Genomic DNA, 22,915 nt, shown 5'->3' on the forward strand with positions numbered 1-22,915 from the left:
AATGGGAGAGATGAGATCTCTTTATAGCAACCTGTTATGCATGCTCTGGCATGATTAGTGCAGAAAATGTTGGGGAATGGCAGTGGTTTCATTTGCAATGTTCTCCTGTTCATAGATTGTTGCAGGACGTGAACGGTACACTCTTTTCAAATTCAACTTTATTTAACTTACTTATATACATGTATAGAAATAAAAATGAAGTTCAGCACTACAATACAATACAATAAAATTGAACTAAAAATAATAATATACGATAAGTGGAAACGATTGGCATAAGATGACTCTTGTTTGCCAATAGGAGTAGGAGAAAGTGAAAGCCACTGGGATAAGATGACTCTTGTTTGATAGTGGGAGTAAACCTTGCCTTCAAGATATCACCACAGGGACACGTGCATGGCGTACCAAGCTGGTAATAATGCTGTCAAAATATTCTCTGTGTGGCAGTTATCACCTTTTTAGTAAAATGCTCTCATAGCTATAGCACATTTCACACAGGTCCAATGATCGATGCTGATTAAAAATGATAATGCGTTCACATCAATTGTGCAAAATCTCGAACTGCTGACTCTACAGTATTTTTTTGTGCCAAAATTGTAATTTAACGTTCTCCTGCGCAAATATGTAAGGTACTACAATACCGCAATAAGGTATACGTGAGACTAAGCTTGAATATCATCACCTTTGTTAGATCACTAATAGTACACCATCGCTATTGGCTGTGTATTTATTTCATTTACATTTTCATTATGCTTTAGGTGAAAAAAATGAAACGAATATCTTAATGTTAGAGAATACCTAACATTATTTGTACCATATCATTTTGAATTCGTGGATAGAACTAGCAAAAAGTTTGCCTTAATTTCTTTACCGATTATGTAAATGTGTTTGTACGGATAAAGAATGAAGAATAAACCTGAAATTTATTACATTGTATATACTTCTATAATACTAGATAGACAGAGAACTTTGCGATGAAGCAACATAGAAGACATTTGAAAGAAAGTCTAGCTAATCGGGAAGACAATATTAAGTAAACTTGGAATTATCAATCACTATCAATGAACTGAATAGTCTCAAGACCGAGCTGTACAGAATGTTAATAGACTAAGTTTATTATACAGATCATTGAAGATCATTATTCAACATGGATTAAAGTTTTATGCTTTAGTCTGATATCCTATCCTCAGTCATTTATTCACTAGAATGTTATTTGTGGTCTTGATTGCGATAATTCAAGTCATCAAGGAACAAGTTACAGTAGAACAAAGAACTAATTTCATCATGTGCAGTGCTGTATTACGGCCCGGCCATAAATTTGATGTCATTAGTTTCAAAGTCACGCCAAACTTGAGGAATGAGCATTGAAAAAGCATTAAATTTATCGACATTAAATTCTATGACTTCAGACTCTATAGAGTCAAGAAAAATCGGCCTAAGCATCACAGATACATTTGTGGAAATGGTCAGCGATCAGAGCAGGCGAGCATTTCATTCATTATAAGTGCTTTTGAGTTTTTTATTTTCATTATCATAGTGTATTGTACACTCATTTGAAGTAAGACTACTCTGATATTCATTCATTTATTGTCAACATAATTATTATTAACAAGACAATTTAACAATATCAATCAAAATAAGCATACATACGGTATTATAATTTAAAACACATTAAGATAACAAATAGAAATTAGCAATATACACTATATTCAAAGTAAACATATTCTAATATATTATATATGTTATAATATATTAATATGTATGTTGCATTCCACTTTAAGCATAACTTGTATTGAGGGATGAGGGATGGTGTGTTTCTAAAGGCTATGAGTAATTATTTAATTATTGTTACCAATAATTTAATTTTTTTAGTTATTTATAATCGGCTAAGTAATAGAGTAAATTGAATGAGAGACGCAAAAGGGTATCAGTATATTCTTTATGAATTATTACATTGATAATAAATACATTAATAAGGCCACCAATAATTAATTGTTTTGTGAGCTGAATGGCGACATTATAAATGAAACACGGTAAATTATCAATCTAGTTTCCAGTATATTGAGAAAGCTCATTTATTTTATTTATTTTTCATGTATTGTACGATTATGTCGTATAGTATCTAATCCAAAAATTCAGATTGATTGAAAAAAAATTGCACGGGTGACCGCTTGTTGGCCTGCGCCATTAACTTTCAATAATATCATGGAGAAAGCACAAATAAGTAGATGAACCATAGAAAATGGAATGCTGTGACAATTCTCAACTTTACTTTCAAGACGTAGTTTTTTTTGCGCTCAAGCTAGGAGCGCTAGAGATCTCACCGCTTGAAAACATTTATTTCGGCTTCAGACAGAGAAATGGAATAGTATGTTTTACGTACCAATGAGCCGGACGTACCACCAGCCAGCGCAGCCGACCTTGATGAGTTGCACGACGTCGCCCTCCTTCATGGAGACCTCGCTGTGGCCGACCGCGCAGTAATCGGCCAGCGCTATGTAGCGCCCACCGCCACCGCTACCCCCCTATTTAACAAACCCACACAAAAGTTAATAAATAGAATTGGTAATAGATAGTAAAAAGCACATCTTACAAGATTACTGGAAAGAATGGATTAACTGATTAATCCCATTGAAATCGACCGTCGAAAAGTTGTTGAATTGAGCCTAATTGACTGCCTCCATACTGCGAGATTTCAATTTGTCTAGTGTATGAACATAACTTAAAAGGTTCTGTTCAATTAGGTTTTAAAGATGAAATGAAAGGTAATGGAGATTAGGTTTTGGTTTTTGAATGGCAATATGATGATATTATTTGAAATGTGTTGATCATTTTATATAATAAACACAACTAACGAAAAATTGAAATACTAGCACATTTGAGATATCGCACTTACGAATGACACCCGAAAATCCCTAGAAAGACTGGATAAATGTCTATTAATTACGGAAAAACTTACAGTCCAAATTATTGAAGCAGATTATTTGGAAAGACTGGATACATACATGGAATTTCAAAGAAATGAAAGCGAAATGATTGGGAAATGGTGCGTGCTTCAGTGTTTCACTATTGTGATTTAGTCACCAATGGTATTGCAATACAGTTTTGACATTTCCATTTTACTACATATCACGTAGTATCAATGATAATGTATTATTAACGTTTAAAAGTTTCATTTAGGAATATTAGTAGAAACAAGAATGAGACTCAATATTAAAAAATTGATTGGGAAATCACTAATGAGATGCAATTAAAAATATTCCCATCATCGATTGATTTTATTTGTAGATTGAAGGCAATATATTTGAATTCTTGATCAAGTTCCTCGATTTGCTCTATATACCAATTCAAGTAAATTAAAAACTGCATAGAATATCTAGTGATACAAATCTGTTAACACACTCCAAACATAATCAATAATAATAGTGAAAACACAAATACAACTACAGTCAAACTCGAATGATAGAACTCTTGAAAAAAATGTGCCTATGAAGTGGAATAGTGTATTCATTGTATGTTGTACTTAATTTCATGAGGGAGCTTATTTGCTCTTTCAAAAAATGAATGGTGCATATTATTAACTAATAAAAAGTGACGAGGTAAGCCAGATACACAAAGAATATCAACCTAAATACACACAAAAGTAGATAAACACAACATTATATAATTGTGCTACTGTTACTGTGTTCGAGAAAAAAATCACAAAACTTGCTCCTTGAAAGGTTAGCTAAAACATCACCTCCTAACCAATTCTATGCTTTTGCTATTGGGAAGATAGAAGGCATTATCAACGCGTTTTTGGTTTCAATGATTCAATGTCCAAACTTTCCAAAGCTTGACTTGTAATTTTATATAAAGCGGACATACAATATATTAGCGGTCTGAAAATGATAGTTTATCCTATGCTTAATATCGCACTATAAACTATTAGGTCAAGATTTCAAACTGTTTATAAAATGTCAGTTTATCAAATGATTTTGCTGTATATTGTACAGTTTTTAATGCGCAGAGCCTCAATCTCGTGAAATCTTGTATACGTGCATCTGTACGTCACAATGTGTAGTATTTTCTGATGGAGAATGTAAAAACAAATAATTCAAGTGAACTAAGCTGAAAAAATTAACTACACGTCTGAGAGATTGGGTTCAGAGTTCCTTATATTTGTGAGATTTCAAGTATATTCCACTCATTTGGCATAAAACTTCACCAAGTACGTATATTCTACTAGAATTTGGACTTGGCTTGTGAAAAGTGGAAACTCAACAATATTTATGAACCAAGTTATTCAACAAAGAAACAACAGGTTGAAAGCAAAACTGTTTCATTCATTAGAATGCTTTGTGTGTTTGTATGCATAGATGAATGATACGAACTAACAGCATAAGCGTGGACTGAATTCAGGTGAGTGAAATCTATTGGAATGTGGTCTACGATGTGACGGGAGATGTGCACTTTTCGATAATGTGCCTCAACACACTGACGACAAACATACAGATTGTTTGGAATGAGAAAAAACCGCATGCATTGAGACGACATCAATAATAGTGTGCACTTGTGCGCATGCGCGTGCGTAAGTGCGCTGATAGGGCGGGGCAGGCAGGGGTACCTCGACGACGTCTTGAGTGTGGCGCGTCTCGACGCCAGGAGTCGTTGATTAGATTAGTTTTAGAATCGGTTGGACTAGGGAGACGCTAGATCACTGTTGTCACTGACCATAGGCGGGTCGTCATCGTCGCTGTTGGTGTAGTCGGACGACCAGGCCGCGTCCTCATCGCCAGCCGTCGACTGCGACCGACACGGTCCCACCCCGTCATCCCCTCCTTGGCCCCGCGGGCCCACCGTGTCCAGTGAGCACGCCTGTCGAAGCGCTCTGGAATCATACATACAATACATAAAGCACATTATCAATTTTACTAGAGATTGACATTACTGAAACAATTGAAATTGTCCTCATTTAAATAAATTGTGATTGTGAAAATCACACTTATATTTTATAAAAAACTACATACATAAATTGTTGTTATTTTAAATGCATGATTACATGTATTTTATAGAATTTCTATACGTTCAATACTTTCCATGTATTGCTTTTAAAATTTTACTGATCAGGGTGCGTTATAAGGGTAATGATGGGATTTAGTTTCTGGTGCCCTCAAATATGTATATTTTCAAATATTAATAATTACCTATTCAATAAATTTAATTTTAGAATTTCCGTTTTAATTTTTGCTTCTAACTCCAATAGAAAACAATACTATTCATATTGATTTCGATGAATACTCCGAATCTTTTTGAATTGATAATAATTATGATACCATTATGATCTAGCAATATTAGGATGGCCACTAACGACAGGACAAGTGTATCGAACATGTGAGAAAGGACATGCCTTTGAACGAAAAAGAATGCCTTCGAACAAAAAACAGCTGTTTGACAGCAGCATTTAACATAAAATAAACATACCATAACTAGAGACCCTCTGGGTTCAATAACTCGCTCATGAACTGTTGTATTGATCTCTGAGATGTAACTTGTAAATATACAGAGACAACTTGTAATATAAAGAGTGAAAACAAATTGTAATTATACAGAGTTGGTGAGAATTGTAACTTTTAATTATAAAGAGTAATTAAATTACTGTAAATTACTCTAAAATACTCTAATAATTAAATTGCAACTAGTAATTATACAGAGTTGGTGAGAATTATTATGGAAACAACTGAATATATCTTTTATAAGTATGATATTACAGTAGTAGGTTCCATGGAAATCCTATTACAATTGAAAAAAAACTTTCTATCGCTTCAAAACTTTTGTCTGCAATCTTTGATGGATCCGTCATAGGGATCCAACTTTATTTTTCAAATGGGAAGGCAGTCATGTAATACATGATTTCGATACAGAATTTCAAAGGAAAATTAATGGCGAAATCCGCGCATCGATATCTCAGACCGTATCAATGATCTCAACATTTGAATATACTAATAAATGATACAAAAATGAAATTAATGAGTACCTATACATTGAATAATCAACTGATAGTGAACAGTTGCTTCAGTGAACTGTTAGCTTCTACTCGTATTTCAGCATAGCGTAATGTGAAGAGACATTTACAGAAATATTCACAACTATCAAATACAGACCTATTAGATTATACAACATTCTTATATATAAGCAGTGCTCACTCGTGCTTGAGCTGTTACGAGCGTTTTGAACTTTGAGCTTGAAAATGACTGAGCCGAAATGACTGAGTTCTAAATAACATAAATTGTATAATACAAAAGAGTTACAATGACATACTACAATGTAAATCTATTATTTGAAAGCTTTTTGTACTTCATTTTCAAACAATCGTTTGATGCTTACCATTTGATTTGAAACAACATTGTAATTTAATTGTGTTGGGACACAAATAACAACATGTTATTAACAATTAGAAGACAGTTGAATAGTTATCAGTATAAAAGAAAGAAGATATAGCTCGAATTAACGTACACATGGTGTATTTTGGTAGAGGAGAACTGCCTTATCTTGAGCTGGGCGAGCTGGTCGAAGAGCAGCTTCTTGACCTGTTCGACCCAGGCGGCCTTCTGCTGTGTGGTGGCCGCTTGTATGGTGTGCACCTCCTGGCGCCCCGGCAACCACACCTCGAATGTGCGCCCGTCCCCCTTCACCGTCTCCGTCAAGCCCACTTCCGACATCTGCACAACAAACACCTTATTCAAATAATGAATTATAAGACATTTGAACTGTCGTTTAATTTAGAATTGCAGCCGTTTTGGGCTTAAGCTTGTGGTAATTTTCTGGAAGTTGTGTAATGTTAAATGATTGCATAAATGAATACGAGGATTAAAGGAGAAATCATGAGGAATAATTATAGGGAAAAATATGAATCATGAGCTATTTCTCTCCCAAATTCAAATCATTAAACTAATAATTTAATCTCCGCCCTTAATACAGGCATATAATCAATCAATTAAGAATAAACCGACATAGTCTGACATAATGTCAGGTCTTCACACAATTCTACCATGAAATGATGAAATATTTTACACTAACCAGAAATTTTGGTTTTATTTTATTTTACATTGGATAATATACAAATCAGGTAAAATATTTTCTACTTGAACTGTTTAATTATTAAAAAAATCACTAGTACCCTCTTTATACCAACAAAATAATATGAATAGTATTTATATAAAAAAGTATAAGAAGGGAACTAGAGATTACTATAGTAATTAAATATACAAATAATTGGGAAAGGGACGATTCTGTTGTCCCTTTCCCAAATAGGTATTTTTGATATATATAATTTTGATAAAATGTTTTAATATATTTATTAATTTATTTAAACATAGATACATACAATATCATTCTCAACTATGAATGATTGGGAAAGGAACAACAGGATTGAAGCCCAAAACTGTTCCTTTCCCATATTTGGATAGTTTGAATGTTACCACTTCATAAGTTTTTTCCAATTTGTAGTCCAAAATAATATAGGTTATGTTGTCAATGAATACATTTAAAAGAATTGAATTCACTACCAAATCGAATAGAAATATTAGATACTCAAATATCACTGAAAAGTAAAAAGTAGAAAAATTTGATCCAACAAGAGAATTCTAATATTTGAAATTCTCAAAGTCGCTCTAACTACTGAATTACAATTGATCTTTATATAGAGGTTTTTGTGTTATGCACTGTTTTTGTTGTTTTGTAGAGTTTATCGACTGGGGTTTACAAATTAGTTCTAATTTTCAGAAAATTAAAAATTGAACGTAACTCAAATTATAATTAAGATATGGATGGATCAACATAGCTTTCAGACTGTCTTATTATCATATTTAGAATAGAGAATTTTGGCGAATGCCTGTTTTATCTTTCTACATTGAGATTAAATTCCAGTATCATATATTATCATTTAAAAAGGTGCAGTTTATTATCATTGAGCGGATTAAATAGAATAATTTCAGAGGCCGATCAGCTACAATAGTTTTTAATGAGTTTCAAGACTGAAAAATCGTTCTTCAGTTGAATCGTCAACTAAAAATTCCCAAGGACGCTAATTTCAAGAAGTTATATGAAGATTTTATATTAAGTAGAGTTCCATCAACGGTAAACAGCTTGGAAGTGTGATATATGCAAAGAATATTATTACGAATGTCAAATGGAGTTAACGTATTTGGTTCAAAAATGAAAAGTTCATATCAGTGGATAGCTCTTCGTGTTTTATTACAGATCTAGGAATGAAACTCTTGCAAATATGGATTTAAGATCTCATTTATTGGAAGTAGCTTAATTAAATAATACAATTAATGAGAAATGAATTACCTTCAAATAATGCTTAAAATGGTAGGTTGACTTATGCGAGGTGGTTTTCTTACAGAAAAGCATAGCTTTCTGGTAGAGAAAGATGTGCCTTTGCATGGGTTTCAGTCGCAGTTCTCTCAACAGGTCTTTCTTGCTTTCTGTCCAAACATTGAATGAGCCTTGCATCAATAGCTCACCTTGTTCGGCCAACTCTCCCTGTAACAATAATCAACATTTGATTATCTGGATGCTATGATTTGAGCTGGGTTTTTTTTTCGAAAAATATAGAAGACGCATCAAAATCTTCTTGGTATATAGTTTTGATTACTATTAAACTTTGAGAATCGTTTTCGAAAGTGAAATTAATAAGAATAAATACGGAGAGGTTGGGTAATGAGAAGGAATCAACTCTAATTCAGTATACATAACACACTATATTCTGTGTGATATTTTTCAGATATGTAGGCCTAGATATGTGAGCTTGTTGAACGAATCTTATCTTTATTAACAGACTAGTAGGTAACCCGTGCTCCACAAGGGTTTAGTTAAAAACTTGACAAACTGAAAACTTGACGTAATGGAATCTTGAAGGATTAAAATAGGCCTATAAATTAAGAATCTATATTCAAAATTTCAAGTTAATCAGTTCAGTATTTCAGAAGTGATGATGCGTCATTCGTCGATTTCCTATCCCGTACGTGTAGAATCTGATTATTTCCTTTATTATATTATAGATTAAATGTTGATGAGATCAATGGAAAGCGAAACAAGTTTCAAGTAAAATATTTACCCAAAATCCAGTAATAGCGATCTGATGCATACTGTCATTGACACATTTCAAAACCACCAGCATGCAGTCTAATGCTTCTTTCAGCTCCCCACACCACTTCTCTTCTTCACTGTACTGGAGAAGATCCTGAAACATAACAAAGATCATTTATTCTATTACAAATGAGATAATTAATATTTTCTACAGTAAATGATTTAACCCATTGAAACAAATAAATTTAATATTTATGATTCACATGAACTGCACAACATCTCTTACAGCTTTGTCCTATCATTATGTTCAGCAGAAAAAAACATTTTTAGCATTAAGATTAGAACTCCCAATGTTACTATGAACAGACTAGCTGTCCCTTATTATTTCAATAACGTAGACACAGTCTTTGAATCTGTTTTTCTGCTATTTCAGCAAATAGACTTTATTGAGAACCATGAATGTTGTTATTTCAAAAACTTATTCAACAATTGACAATCAATAATCGACACTAGCTAATGTGGTATGTTTGAGAAAGGGGGAGGGGGTTTAGAGATAAAATGGCCGGATTGTTACCCAAATCCATACTTCAAAAAAAAACTTTAAATGAATTCAACACGTTACTTCTAAATTTTATTATCTTAGGTCATAAAACTCAATACAATACAAACTATTCTAGTTGAAGTACTTAATAAAATAAGAATGAACTATTTATTCATGAATCATTTAGTTTTTTGATAGGGTTACTTGAAAATTTGATTACAATTTACAAATAATTACTAGTAGGCCCACCCTCATAACATTTTATTTCTGACACTACTAGTTTTTGGTACCTATCGCATTATCAAATGTCAAAATGAATTATTCATTTTGAATGACTAGTTTCGGGTATTTATTCCAATTGGATAAATATGAAATGATGTCTGATATAAAATAATACAAGGATACTAGCAATTCTTCGTACTCAACTATTTATGAATTTTTAATGACAATGAATATATATTGGAATATTTGAGTTGTTCACCTTGAGAAGCAACTGGTACTTGGTTATCCGCTGTACGGGTTTCAATAAATAGGCAGCAAGAGGCAATTTGTGGCCCAGTTTCAACTGACACGCTTGGAAAAAGGCATTATTATCGCCCACTGTAGATCGCAGCCTTTCCGAACGAGGAATGTTCTGACAATAGTAACTATACAACCGGTGAAATGATTCTCTCTGGAAAAAAATGTTCATCGTCAAGACAGAAATTTGGAGTTTCGCAATGTTTATCATCAAAACGGAAATCTGAAGTTTTATAAGTTAATGAAAATGTAATAGATTTAATTATTAAATTTGAATGCAGCGATCATCCTCAGACCACTAAGCATAAAAATGGGGAGCCTTGAAGTATAATGATTCAAAATAGGAACTTTGGATGACACACTTAAATCAATTAAGCTAATTGAAACTGGTCCCAAAAAAATAACATGAAGAAATAACTAACACAAAAGCTGAAGAAGCTTCTTCAACTGGGAATAATATGATACTATTAAAATAATTATTGAAAACTCGATAAAAGTTTATGTATTAGTGAACAATTTGGAAAGTGTTCCTACTCACTCTATGAGTAAAACAAAGTGCTACAAGTTCTGTTGTTGAGATGCAGTTTTCTAAATCCTGCAGGAAGACTTCGCCGTGGAATTGGTGGATCTCGTCCAAGTTGCCGAACAGAATGTCCGACTTTTCTTCAAGTCCTGGAGGCAAGAGCAGTCTCATATCATCCGATGACATGGCCGACTTGTAACCCTTTCAACACAAAATGAAAAAGTTAATCAGGAGTACAACTACAGTGTTCAAGTTGACGCAATATTACAATGACAAAGAATTATAATTGAATAATAATATCAATTTAAAGGACAATTCTGTCTGATTGTTGAACTACATAACACATAAACATCGACATTTATTAAAAACTAAGTAAAAAGGTTGTTGATAGAAGAATTAGTATTGTAATAGTTCAAACCAAGAGTTTTTTTTATAATACAAGAATGATAGAGTAACTAGTTTAGAGTACTTAGCTATAGTGGGATTCGCGATATAGAGTCAGTGGAAATTATAGGGACTTAATGTAGCTACTTTTCCGTTTCTACCGCCATCTATGGTATACATAATATAGTATACAAGCTATTCCTGTATATATGATCTAATATTAATAGTTGATTATTTTTAATAATTATTAATTATGATACCGGTATATCTGGAATGATATATTATATTCCCCAAGAAAACATAATATTGATTTAAATCTTGAATAATAATTTTTTTTAATGGAAATAAAATATTCTGACAGTTCATCAAATTTCTTTGTAGCCTATGAACGATTTGGCAAAGGTGCGGAGGAAGAAAACGATAGTGCCTGTAGTCTAATAACATACAAAAATATCAAACCAATGTTAATCAGATGCTGACTATAGCCTGAATCTCGAAATACTGTTTTTGATTAGTTCATAGGAGAAAACTTAGTACATTCATACCAGGATTATTTACAAAAATTAGAATAAAACCTCATTGATCTCACCCAGATTTTTTAAAAAATATTTTGACAGAATATGGGACAGATATAACAAAGATTGATGCAACTGAGTTGAGATAATTAAGATCAAACAATTTTCAAGAAAAGACTAAAAAATTATATCACTGTTATTTGATTGGTAATAAATTTGAGTATAGTACTCAAATGCAAGAAAGCTCAAGGAATTTTTTAGTATTTAGTATTGCGACCTATATGATTTTTATAGATTTTTCAAAAGCATTCGACACTATTGAGCATGAAATTTTATTATACAAAAGCTATCTAGACCTGTACTCAAGTTATTTGAAAGTTATCTGGAGAATAGAAATTTTTTTGTTAAAATTGGGAACTATTTAAGTCAAGAGAGGACTTGTGGGAGTGCCTCAAGGATCAGTCCTGGGACCTTTGCTGTTTTTACTTTACACAAATGACTTACCTAGATATTTGATTCACTGTAAGATTTTTATGTTTGCAGATGATATTTTGTTGATTTCCTCTCATAAATCGTTAGATGTAGCCGAAACCCGGTTACAACATGATACCAATACTCTAGCTAAATGGTCTCATAATAACTGTTCAAATATAAATGTTACCAAAACCAAGGTGCTGCATATAACCTCATCCTACATGAAAAGAATTAGGGAACCCAAAATTAAGCACCATTGCTGTGAATGTTTCCAACTGCAGGAGCAAGATATTTTCATATGTACAAGAGATTGTCATTTTATATCGAATTGTATAAATTATAAGTATTTAGGAGTAACAGTTGACAGTCATTTTCGTTGGGATATCCATATAAAGAATGCCTGTAATAGACTCAAACAGGTATTGGCCAAAATGTATTATATGAAAGATTTAATACCTAATAAAGTGAAGAGGATGATGTATATAGCCTTGGGAGAGTCTGTTATGAGATATGGATTGCAAGGGTGGGGATTTGCTAGCAATGTTTATCTTAGGAGAATATGTTTGGTACAGAGGAAGATTTTACGTTTGGTCAGCAATTCTCAGGGAGATATTTCATATGAGAACCTTTTGAATAGATGCAAGGTTTTGAATATAAAAGGTATATTTCTGTTTACTTTGATTTTAGAAAATTACTTCTGCAAAAATATTTAGTTATGAAAGTTAATCGATATGATTTAAGGAATGAGAGGTATGTTGTACCATTTACTTCGAATAATTTAGCCAGAAACACCTTAATCTACATTGTACCAAGAACTTTCAATGATTTACCCGATAATTGTGCCAGAAACACCTTAATCTACATTGTACCAAGAACTTTCAATGATTTACCCGATAATTGTGCTGAGTTTGTTAATATGCGCCTGTTGAAAAGAAATTTAAAGATTTGGTTGAATAATTACACTTTAGATGTAACATAATGTAACTCATTATTAATGTATTGTATTGTTGTAATTCATTCTGTTCTATTTTTTGTATGTAAGTTCAGGTTGACTATATATTATAACACTCTTTAGATTTTTGAGAGCTGAGCCATCAATTAATTAATTAATATCATGATAATTTTAACTGTTAAGTAAATTCTGTAAGTAAATTTAACAGTGTAATAAACTGATAAGTGAATTTACCTGTTAAGTAAAAATAAAGTTCACTGATAAATGTATAATTATATTTGAATTTACATGTTTTGTATAATAGTACCTTGTCAAGCAGCCTCTTTGAGGTTCGCTTAAGGTAGCTTATTTATTCAATAAACGTTTTTTCTATTTTATTCTATTCTATGATCGTTTACTTATTTTAATTGCCCACCATTTTAATCTAATTACTATATCTACAACGTGTTCAAAGTTAACATATATAATTTTTATGACAGGTGAAGTGGCAATTACTAAGGAATCTGGAATACAGAGTATTCTACAATTTGTATTCTAGATTCCTTGGTGCAAACTTTGTACTTCAATTTTTTATAGTGAGATGGATACCGTACATTGGAAAAATAAATAGACTCTAAAAAATAGAGATTTTTAATACACGAATTTACCTTCAGGATCGATCCTAATTCGGAAACATAGATCCTTTCAGTTTCTAGCAGCTCTGTGAGAACGTGATGTCGCTTGGCTTTTGAAACGTCATTGTCCTTATTACTCGAACTGCATGCTTCTTCAACACGCTCCACTATCTGCGACTTTGGAAGACTCTGCAAAGTAATTGATAATTTTCATTGAACATAATTATAATATTTCATAGGGTTGTCTCTTTTCTGTATAGGGCTACTTGTAATATAAATAGAAATAAAAATGAAATAATTCAAAAAAGGGTTATAAGATTTTTATTTTTATTTATATTTCATAGGGATTTAAATTATAGGCAATATAATCATAGGGATAGCAATATATATATAGGGATTCAAATATAGGCAATTAAATTAATATTTGTCATATTTATGGTATTAATGATGATAACTCACCAGTGATATTCTGTTTGGGTTTGGAGATTGAATAGGCACAGCTGGCTCGGGAGTGACTGTTTGCACAGGTCGTGGAGGTTTTTGCACAAGTTTCTTTAGACTAGTAATCCGTTTATCGCACATTGTAGAGACATCATCGACTCTTTGCAGTACCTTTAAAACAATACCAATCAATAAACTTTAGATTCTCTTAATAAATGTCACCTACAATCGAGGAATTTAAGCATATGAGCTCCAACTTTAAGCCTCATTATGTTTAAATTAGACAAGATGGCATAGTTAAAATAATAGCTTTTCAGACAATTATCTTATTACAAAGTTTTTTGATTCAACTGTAAAATTCTTACTGGAATTCATTAGTAGAGGTCAGGTAGAGTATATTATGCAAAATGTATTTTAATATAGGAAAATTAAAAGGTTAGTACATAATAATTCAACTAATGTAAGAGTCATTGAAGACTCTTTTGAAGTCATTGAAGTAAGAGTCATACTTCCAACATTTCCTTAGAAATAAATGTTTGAGTACCTGTATATTAAAATGATATAACTTGAGCTGACTTCTTCCCTTCAGAGGATGTTGTCTTCTTACTCCATCCTTCATGATTGTTCTTGAGATACTTGCCTCTTCTTGATAATAGTTCCTTCTAGTTCGAATTCATTACAATAACATGCATGCCAACATTTGAATGAATATGAACAAAAGTTGAATAGCCTAACTTAACTACACTACAAAAATATTTATACTTAAAAAAGGATCTAAATGTAAAAGCAATTTCCTACTTATTTTATTTCATAAAAAAGTATAAACTCAACTTTGATACAACAAATGCAACCCCGTTGCAATTTTGTGTTGAACTTTTCATTGCAAACTTATAACTATATTACTCTCACTAAAGTTATTTCCACTTCTCACGCCTTTATTTAAACATTATATTCATATTCGATAATAAATTAATTGAAGGAGCTACGTTAAACAATATTCCAATAGCCATTTTATTCGAAGTAATTTATTTTGACTAAATTATAGAATCAAGATGATTGACAATAAAGAATTTTATTGAGAATAAAAAATATGACATCAACACAGGATCATTTCTAGATTATTCATTAAAAATAATACTTGCTTATCACTTAGTATAAATCTTAAGTTACTTTATTTACAGGCATATAACAAGAATATTGTTAAAGAATAAGTATGAAACAAATACTCATACAACATGAAATCTCATCGATAATCAAAAATTGATTAAATTCGAGAACTTGAAACTGAAACGGACATTTCGGATGTGTTTTTTAATATTTGGATGATAATTAATAATCTATTTGGACACATTTAAATAATTTCCATAACATATTTTGTACCTGCGTGACAAGCGCCTTAGTTTCAGGTGTGATGGACTCTTGGAAGAGCGTGTGGAACTCGCGTGGGCTGCTGAGCTTGAACTGGGCGGCGCTGGCTACAAATGCCTGAATGTCGGCGAGGGCCGCCTCTGCCAGCTCGGCTGAGCACGAACACTTCTCGATGTGCTGCGACGCCAGCAGCTCCACTCCACGAGCGCACCATTTGTTCGCCTAAACCAACCAACAAATAAATAATCAACTTTTCTCAAGAAATATGTGAATGTTACTTAATTCATTAATGATTCGTTTCATTACCTCGATGAGTTCTAATCTAGATTGTGAACATTGGAAGTGCTAAATCAATTCAACTATAAAGATCTTGTAGTAGAATATATTGATTTCTCCACTTTATCTTATTATTTATTGATTGGATTTATTTATTATATCATCCTTATTTAAAGAGTTTGACAAATTTATGATAGAACTTGAGTTTGTGGCCTAGGCCCGACTTAACATTAAACACTGGTGTGTTTTTTGAATGCTCGCTTCATCGGACTCCCCAAGAGTTCAAAGTGAATGCTGACAGTTTAAAGTAAATCTGAAGTTAGATTGATTCATAAGCATTGGCTGATGGGGAGCATTAACTCTGATTATAAGGAACCCTGACAGTTTTAAGTGAATTTTGAATTAGATTCATTTGTCAGCATTGATTGAATGGTTAGCATTGACGTTGTTCACAAGAAACTCTGACAGTTCACAGTGTACCCGCCTCTACATTATCTGACTGATTTGGTTCCACATTGAAGCCTGTTCTATGGTTGTACACAATAATTGAATGTATTCTGTGTCTTGCATTATAGTATGCGATTTCAAATTTCAACAGTATAATTATTGAATTTCGCTTGGGAACAGAATTTAATAATTCATAATCTCCTCCATCAACTGAGAGCATAGAGCATTATTCATTGAGAGCATCATTTTTTGAATATGAACTGTGATGTTGGGAATATGAATGTATAAGTATGTACGAGCTAACTCTTACCAATTTATTTACCAAAAATTCATATTACAATAGATGTCTTCCATTGAGGGTAGTCAGAGTTCAATAAACAAGTTGGAGTTGAAAAGAACTATGGTCTAGGAAACTTCGCCTGTGTGGAACATTCAATTGATTTCAGTTGGAATTGGGTTGCTTATCAACCAAAGCGTTGAATTGCAGTCAAATTTCATAAACATTTGGGAATGCGACTATCAAGCTACAGATTCGTATTACTTTAGGACTCAAGTGTCCGAGTGAGCTGCGAAGTACCAGTTTTTAATGCACACAATTCAATTAATTTCAGTTATAATTGAGTTGCTTATCACTCAAAGTCTTGAATTGTAGTCAATTTTCATAAAAGTTTGGCTAAAAATTTTAAGCTATAGGCTCGTATTATTTTAGTACTCCAAGTGTGCGAGTGAGCTGCGAGGCACTAGTATTTATTGCACTCATTACTCTAGGGATACCAGCCATGACACCAGATTTTGGTGTTCGGACTCCACTGGTGTCCCAACGTAAAACGAGTTTCAAAGTATAATCATTATTTATAGTGAGAATGAGGGTTTATTCAGAAACGTTAACACCAGTTCAAGTTATTGCAAAAGTTAATCTTATATCTCTAGGTTCTTATTTTCCTGCTATGATAAATGCTCCAAACTATGCCATATTTTCCCGCTATGATCAAAGCTTCAAACTATGTCAATCGAAAAAGTATAATATAGAGCACTGTTTTTTCTCAAAAATCAACTGTTTTCTAAGAAACAATTCAATGTGCAAACCTCTTGTTTCAGAAAGTAAATTCTTTATATATATTTTTCATCATCTTTCATGTATTCTCTAGTGCCTCCTAGTTTTATTTGACTCTTTTTCATTATGCTTGTTGAGTAGTGAGGACTGGGTAACTAATTTATTTAATTTACTGGACTAACTGGGAAGTGAGGATAGCATAAACTATTATAAAATTTGTAATTATGCTCTCAAAAATGTAGCCAACGAACTGTCATAAAATAAATAAAATTCTTATGGAACCTGAAAATTAGTATTATTTAGAATGTAAATAAAAACATAACATGGATTACAAAACATAAATCATAAAACATAAATCTATAGTCCGTGCAAACTTTAGTATGCAGCACGGGGATCTATGACAATAGGAACACAAAAATGTCTTTTCAAAAATGTCTCGCTTTCTTTTTCTCACACAATTAGCTCAGAGGCTCTCTGGAGTATTTGAAATCTGGTAGCACTGTACTCCATAAGATCAATGCTAAAATCTACATGTTGGCCCAATGAAGGCCAAAGTCGACCACGCCAGTATGTGGATGGGTGGCTTGCCAGCGCTGGCCTTCATTGGCCTTCGTGAGGAATTGCACGTTTACCAGGCTAGGCCATCTTACTTTGCCAGCGACTGGGCCAACAGGTGGCTGTGCCAACAGGTGGCTGTGCCAACATTAGGATTGCATAGATTATAATTTATAGAGTGACAATATAGTAGGAATGAAAATGCTGCTCTATTTTGTAAGCTGATTACTAGCCTTGTCAACTTGCTCTTGCAGGTCCCTGTACTTGGCGAGTGTTTCGGAGCGCTTCTGCAGGCGTTCGCTGAGCGTGATGCACATGCGCTGCAGCTCCTCGCATTTGGGTGTGACGCACTGCAGGTGCAGGTAATGCCGGCCTCGCAGCAGCGTCTGCCCTCTGCTCACCAGCTCTTCTGCTCGCTCTATTTCAGTCTGAAACAATTATCATTATCATTATCTACCGGTTCCTAGGGCACTTGTTGAAAGTAACAAACCATTGAACCTAAATTACTTGGCCATTGAATTTAATAAGAGTGTCCTAGAAGCCGCACCTTAATCTTCCATTTTCGTACAAACACTCATCTTTGCAAGTCGAGTTTAGTTTTGTTTTCTGGTTTTGAATTTCAAAATAATTCAATGTTTTAAACTTTTGAATTACAGTTTGGTGCAATATTTTTATTCTTTTCGGTGTTCAATCTAATTAAATAATTCTAAATTCTGGTATGTATATTTCTGGACTCGGAATTTGATTCAAAGTGAAGCAACATAACCTACCTTTTAGACATTGGCTTATTACTACCAAAATTTTGGAAAGGGAGCAGTTTTGGGCTAGGCCTGTTGATCCTTTTCTAATTATGTATTTAATGTGTGTATTGTTAAATGTAAATAAATAAATATTGGGAGAGGAAGAATAAGGCGAATCTTGAGCTAACACTCACGAATTTAGATGAAATAAGATATTCCGAATAATATTAGATTCAATTAATAAATATAGGTTTGATCAATTAATATTGGACAAGGTTGTTAATCACAATTCTTCACTCAACACACTATTCAAAGCAATTTCCTGTTCAAAAATATTGCAAATAATACACCTCATTGAACAAAATAATTCTGTTACATTAAAATTTAAAAATCTTTTTTAATTTGCTTGTTGGTACTCTCCCACAAACACAAGCATATGGTTTACTTTAATGAATTCCACTTGACAATATTGCAAAAAGTTCTTTATATTAATTTTATTTTTTGTGGGATAAATTTCAAATTAGAATTTGCAATTGTTGAATTTAGTAAAGATCTAAATCCTCCAATCAGATTATTTGATAGTAAATAGAAATCTATATAAATAAAAATCGAGCCTCAAATTTTGACATTCAATAACTTTTTTATGTGTGCACCGAATTTGATGATTTTTTTAGTTGTGTTCGTTATGCTCAGGACCAGGTTTATGGCATATCAAATTCATAATCCGACTTCAGGACTCTTTTCTACGGTCCTTCAAAGTTTACATGTAATCCTTATGGGAGAAGATTTGTAAGCTGGCCACACACAGAAATAAAAATCAGCTGTTATAATCATTGCGTCATACAACAGCCGTCGGTAGATAGTAGACAAGAGTGTGTGCTGCTCCATAACCGCCCATGTATTTTATTCTAAACGCCCAGACTAAAAACAAAATGACTGTTCTGTGTGCAACCATCCATCAGTGCGGCCTCAGGTTAAATACTTACATGCTCTAAAGACATTTATTTGTTTCGAATAATTGTGCTGTCTTCTGTGTTCAGAATTGATTTTTAGTAAATTATTTATTTTGCAGTTTGAAAATTATCTATATAGTTTGTCATGAGATGCATTAAACTATTTGGCGGTACGAAGTTCGCCTGGCCAGGTAGTATCTAAATATTATTCATTGACATTGAGGGCCATTTGCACAGTCTAAGCTTAAACTCAATTCAATCAGCTGGTGGCTTAAACTCAAAATGAAACACGTTTTTAATTTTTTAATTTATTCAAATTGGAATTAGTTTTTAGTATTTCTTCTCATTCTCTCCATAGACCTAAATATTATTAATACATTTATTAAAAAAAGTAAGTAAATTCTAATGCATGAAATAAAAAAATCTGGTGTGGAGCACTCAAACAACTTTCCTTGCCGTTATGAAAATTTATCACCTGACGCTAGTGTTAACGCGCATTCAAAGATATGAGACAGCTGCTGACAGGATAATAACGCTGCAGACACACGAGGTGTGCTATCTCTTCATAGTGAATGATTAAATAGAATCAACAATAATTTGCAATCGAATAATCACATTTTCTCGAATGTAGAGCTTATTTTCAATTTTAGGCGAAAATGTTACTGAATATTAATTGTAGAGATTTTTATGCTCAATCTTTTCCACTCGAAATTTTTCGTTTGAATTATATCTGAGACCTGATAGTTGGAAATCTAAAATCAAACTTTGCATAGATAGGGTGGCGCTCCTGGAATTTTTACAGATATGGGACTTGTGGCAGTTGATATAGCTTATCAATGACTATTTTAGGTATAAATTTGATCAAAATCGTTGGAGCTGTTTTCGAGAAAATCACGAAAAACCCTGCTTTCGACAACATTTTCGCCATTTTAGCCGCCATCTTGAATTGCATTTGATCGAAATTGTTCGTGTCGGATCCTTATAGTGTAAGGACCTTAAGTTCCAAATTTCAAGTCATTCCGTCAATTGGGAGATGAGATATCGTGTACTCAGACGCACATACACTCATACACACACACACACATACAGACCAATACCCAAAAACCACTTTTTTGGACTCAGGGGACCTTGAAACGTATGGAAATTTGGAAATCGGGGTACCTTAATTTTTTCGGAAAGCAATACTTTCCTTACCTAAGGTAATAGGGCAAGGAAAGTAATAGCAGTCGAAAAACTTGAAACATACAATAACAATAACAATAACAATTAGGAGAGAAAATGGTACAAAATATTCCTAGTGAGCCTGGTGATGATTTGCAACCAGACAATCCCCACAATCCGCAAGATTATTTTACTTTTCAATATGTATCAGAGACTGAGGTTGTGAAGGCGATCGAGAGTCTTAGAGGTGCATCTGGGCCTGGTCATGATGGCATTACTGTATCTGTTTTAAAATCTGTTAAAAGTATTGTTGCCTCCCCACTCAAACACATTATTAATGTAAGTTTTGAACAAGGTATTTTTCCAGATTCTTTTAAAACAACTGTAGTAAAACCAATATTCAAATCACAAGACAAAAGGAAAATTACCAACTATAGACCTATAAGTTTACTTTCGAATTTGGCTAAAATAATTGAAAAATGTGTAAAGAGACAGCTACATAAATTTTTGGAAGTGAATAATATTCTGTCAAAAAATCAATTTGGTTTTAGAGAGGGGATGGGAACACAGGAAGCAATTGCTGCTTTTGTTCAAGAAACAATCTTAAACTTGGATGTAGGTAGGAGACAAATAGCTATTTTTCTTGATCTTGCAAAAGCCTTTGATACAGTTTGCCATGATCGTCTACTTGATTGTCTCCGTAGCCTTGGTCTTGAGGATGTGGCACTGGGATGGTTTTGCAGTTATTTAAAGAATAGGCAACAATGTGTTAGAGTCAATAACACTGTTAGTGAATATAAATCTGTTAAAATGGGAATCCCGCAGGGAACAGTGATTGGACCTTGCCTCTTCCTGATCTATATTAATGACTTTTGTAACCTTAATTTAATCAATGGGAAAATATTGTCATTTGCAGACGATGCAGTTTTAATTTTTCATGAAGAAAACTGGGCTAGCACATATGACTCAGCTGCTAGGGGACTGGGAGAAGTAAAAAAATGGCTTGATAGAAGAAAACTGACTCTGAATTTGTCCAAAACAAAATACATCTCTTTTTCCTTGAATATACAGAATCAGCCAGTTAATATGTCACTTGTTTTGCATTCTCCAAATTGTCTTAGTCATGTAGATTTAGGGTGTTCAGTTAATTGTAATAAAATAGAGAAGGTTAGCAGTATCAGATATCTTGGAGTAATGGTTGATCAGCATTTAAAGTGGGATGTACATTTGTCGCAGCTTACTACACGATCTAGAAAACTTATTTATTTATTTGTGAAATTACGTTCTGTTTTGCCTATGAAAGTCATGAAGATGGTGTATTATGCACTGGCACAGTCATTGCTCCAATATGGTATTGTGGGTTGGGGTGGTGCATATACAAATGTTCTAAAACCAGTAAAAACAATACAAAATTTAATATTAAAAATTATTCTGAAAAAGAATAGAATGTATTCAACAAGATTGGCTTTTTTGGAATTTTCAGTTCTACCGATTAGACAGATATACCTGAAACACATCATATTATATTATAAGAAGCAATCACTTTTTCATTTCATTAATAGAACGGATTGTACTATTACAAGACGGGAGGAGTCAGGTCTGGTTACTGTTCCTAGATTATTGACTACTGCTGGTCAGCGTAGCTTCATATATTTATCTCCATTATTTTTTAATATTCTTCCAAGTAATTTGAGAGGTTTACTCGCCCAAAAAAACTTTGGACTACATTTGAAAAAGTATCTGGTTAGCTCTCATGGCTGGGATAGTGCCGAGAATTTCTGGATTACATTAGTATAGTAATTATTCCAATTGAATAGATTTCATTTTGTACCACATCTTATATCATGTTATACACTAGGCTAGGCAATATCAGGTCATAATTATAATTTATTATAATTTACAAATTTTGTTGCATCTAACACATATTGTATGTAAATATATTGATCTATTATAGCATCACTGATTTATCTTGTTTATTGAAAGGATTTGATTTTAGTTGTTAATGTATATACTGTAATGTTAATTAATAATAAGTAAGTAGTCAAAGTACGGCTGCTCCTTCCCCAAGCTCGAGCTTGCTCTTTTGGGGAAGTAGTTCCTTATGTTTATTTGTATTTCCTATTGATTCATTTTGTTGTTATATTTCTAAATTGTGAATTATTGTAATGCTTTTTCAAGGAATAAATGAATAAATAAATAAAAACAACTTGTAGCCTACAATCCTAATTATTAGCAGTTTGTTTTAACCCTGCAAAGGTACACTGGGGAACTGAGTGCCCCACGGGAATTTCTTTTTTCCCAGTATTCTGAAATTGGCAGCCCTGCA

At 32.9% G+C, this 22,915-nt stretch overlaps 1 protein-coding gene across 1 annotated transcript in view; it reads right to left on the reverse strand.

Annotated features, from left to right (window-relative positions):
• The window catches only part of LOC111049344 (guanine nucleotide exchange factor DBS), a 75,145-nt gene that overhangs the window by 4,364 nt on the left and 47,866 nt on the right, over positions 1-22,915 (reverse strand). Inside the window, exons 10-20 of the mRNA XM_039430812.1 lie at positions 17,969-18,163; positions 15,416-15,625; positions 14,054-14,206; positions 13,628-13,783; positions 10,671-10,856; positions 10,095-10,286; positions 9,101-9,226; positions 8,332-8,526; positions 6,493-6,698; positions 4,711-4,867; positions 2,381-2,522 (exon numbers count right to left, since the gene is read on the reverse strand). Of these exons, the coding sequence (XP_039286746.1) occupies positions 2,381-2,522; positions 4,711-4,867; positions 6,493-6,698; positions 8,332-8,526; positions 9,101-9,226; positions 10,095-10,286; positions 10,671-10,856; positions 13,628-13,783; positions 14,054-14,206; positions 15,416-15,625; positions 17,969-18,163 (1,918 nt within the window). The remainder of the gene's footprint in view (positions 1-2,380; positions 2,523-4,710; positions 4,868-6,492; positions 6,699-8,331; positions 8,527-9,100; positions 9,227-10,094; positions 10,287-10,670; positions 10,857-13,627; positions 13,784-14,053; positions 14,207-15,415; positions 15,626-17,968; positions 18,164-22,915) is intronic.

Source organism: Nilaparvata lugens, chromosome 1 (assembly GCF_014356525.2).
Source record: "Nilaparvata lugens isolate BPH chromosome 1, ASM1435652v1, whole genome shotgun sequence".
Taxonomy (NCBI): domain Eukaryota; kingdom Metazoa; phylum Arthropoda; class Insecta; order Hemiptera; family Delphacidae; genus Nilaparvata; species Nilaparvata lugens.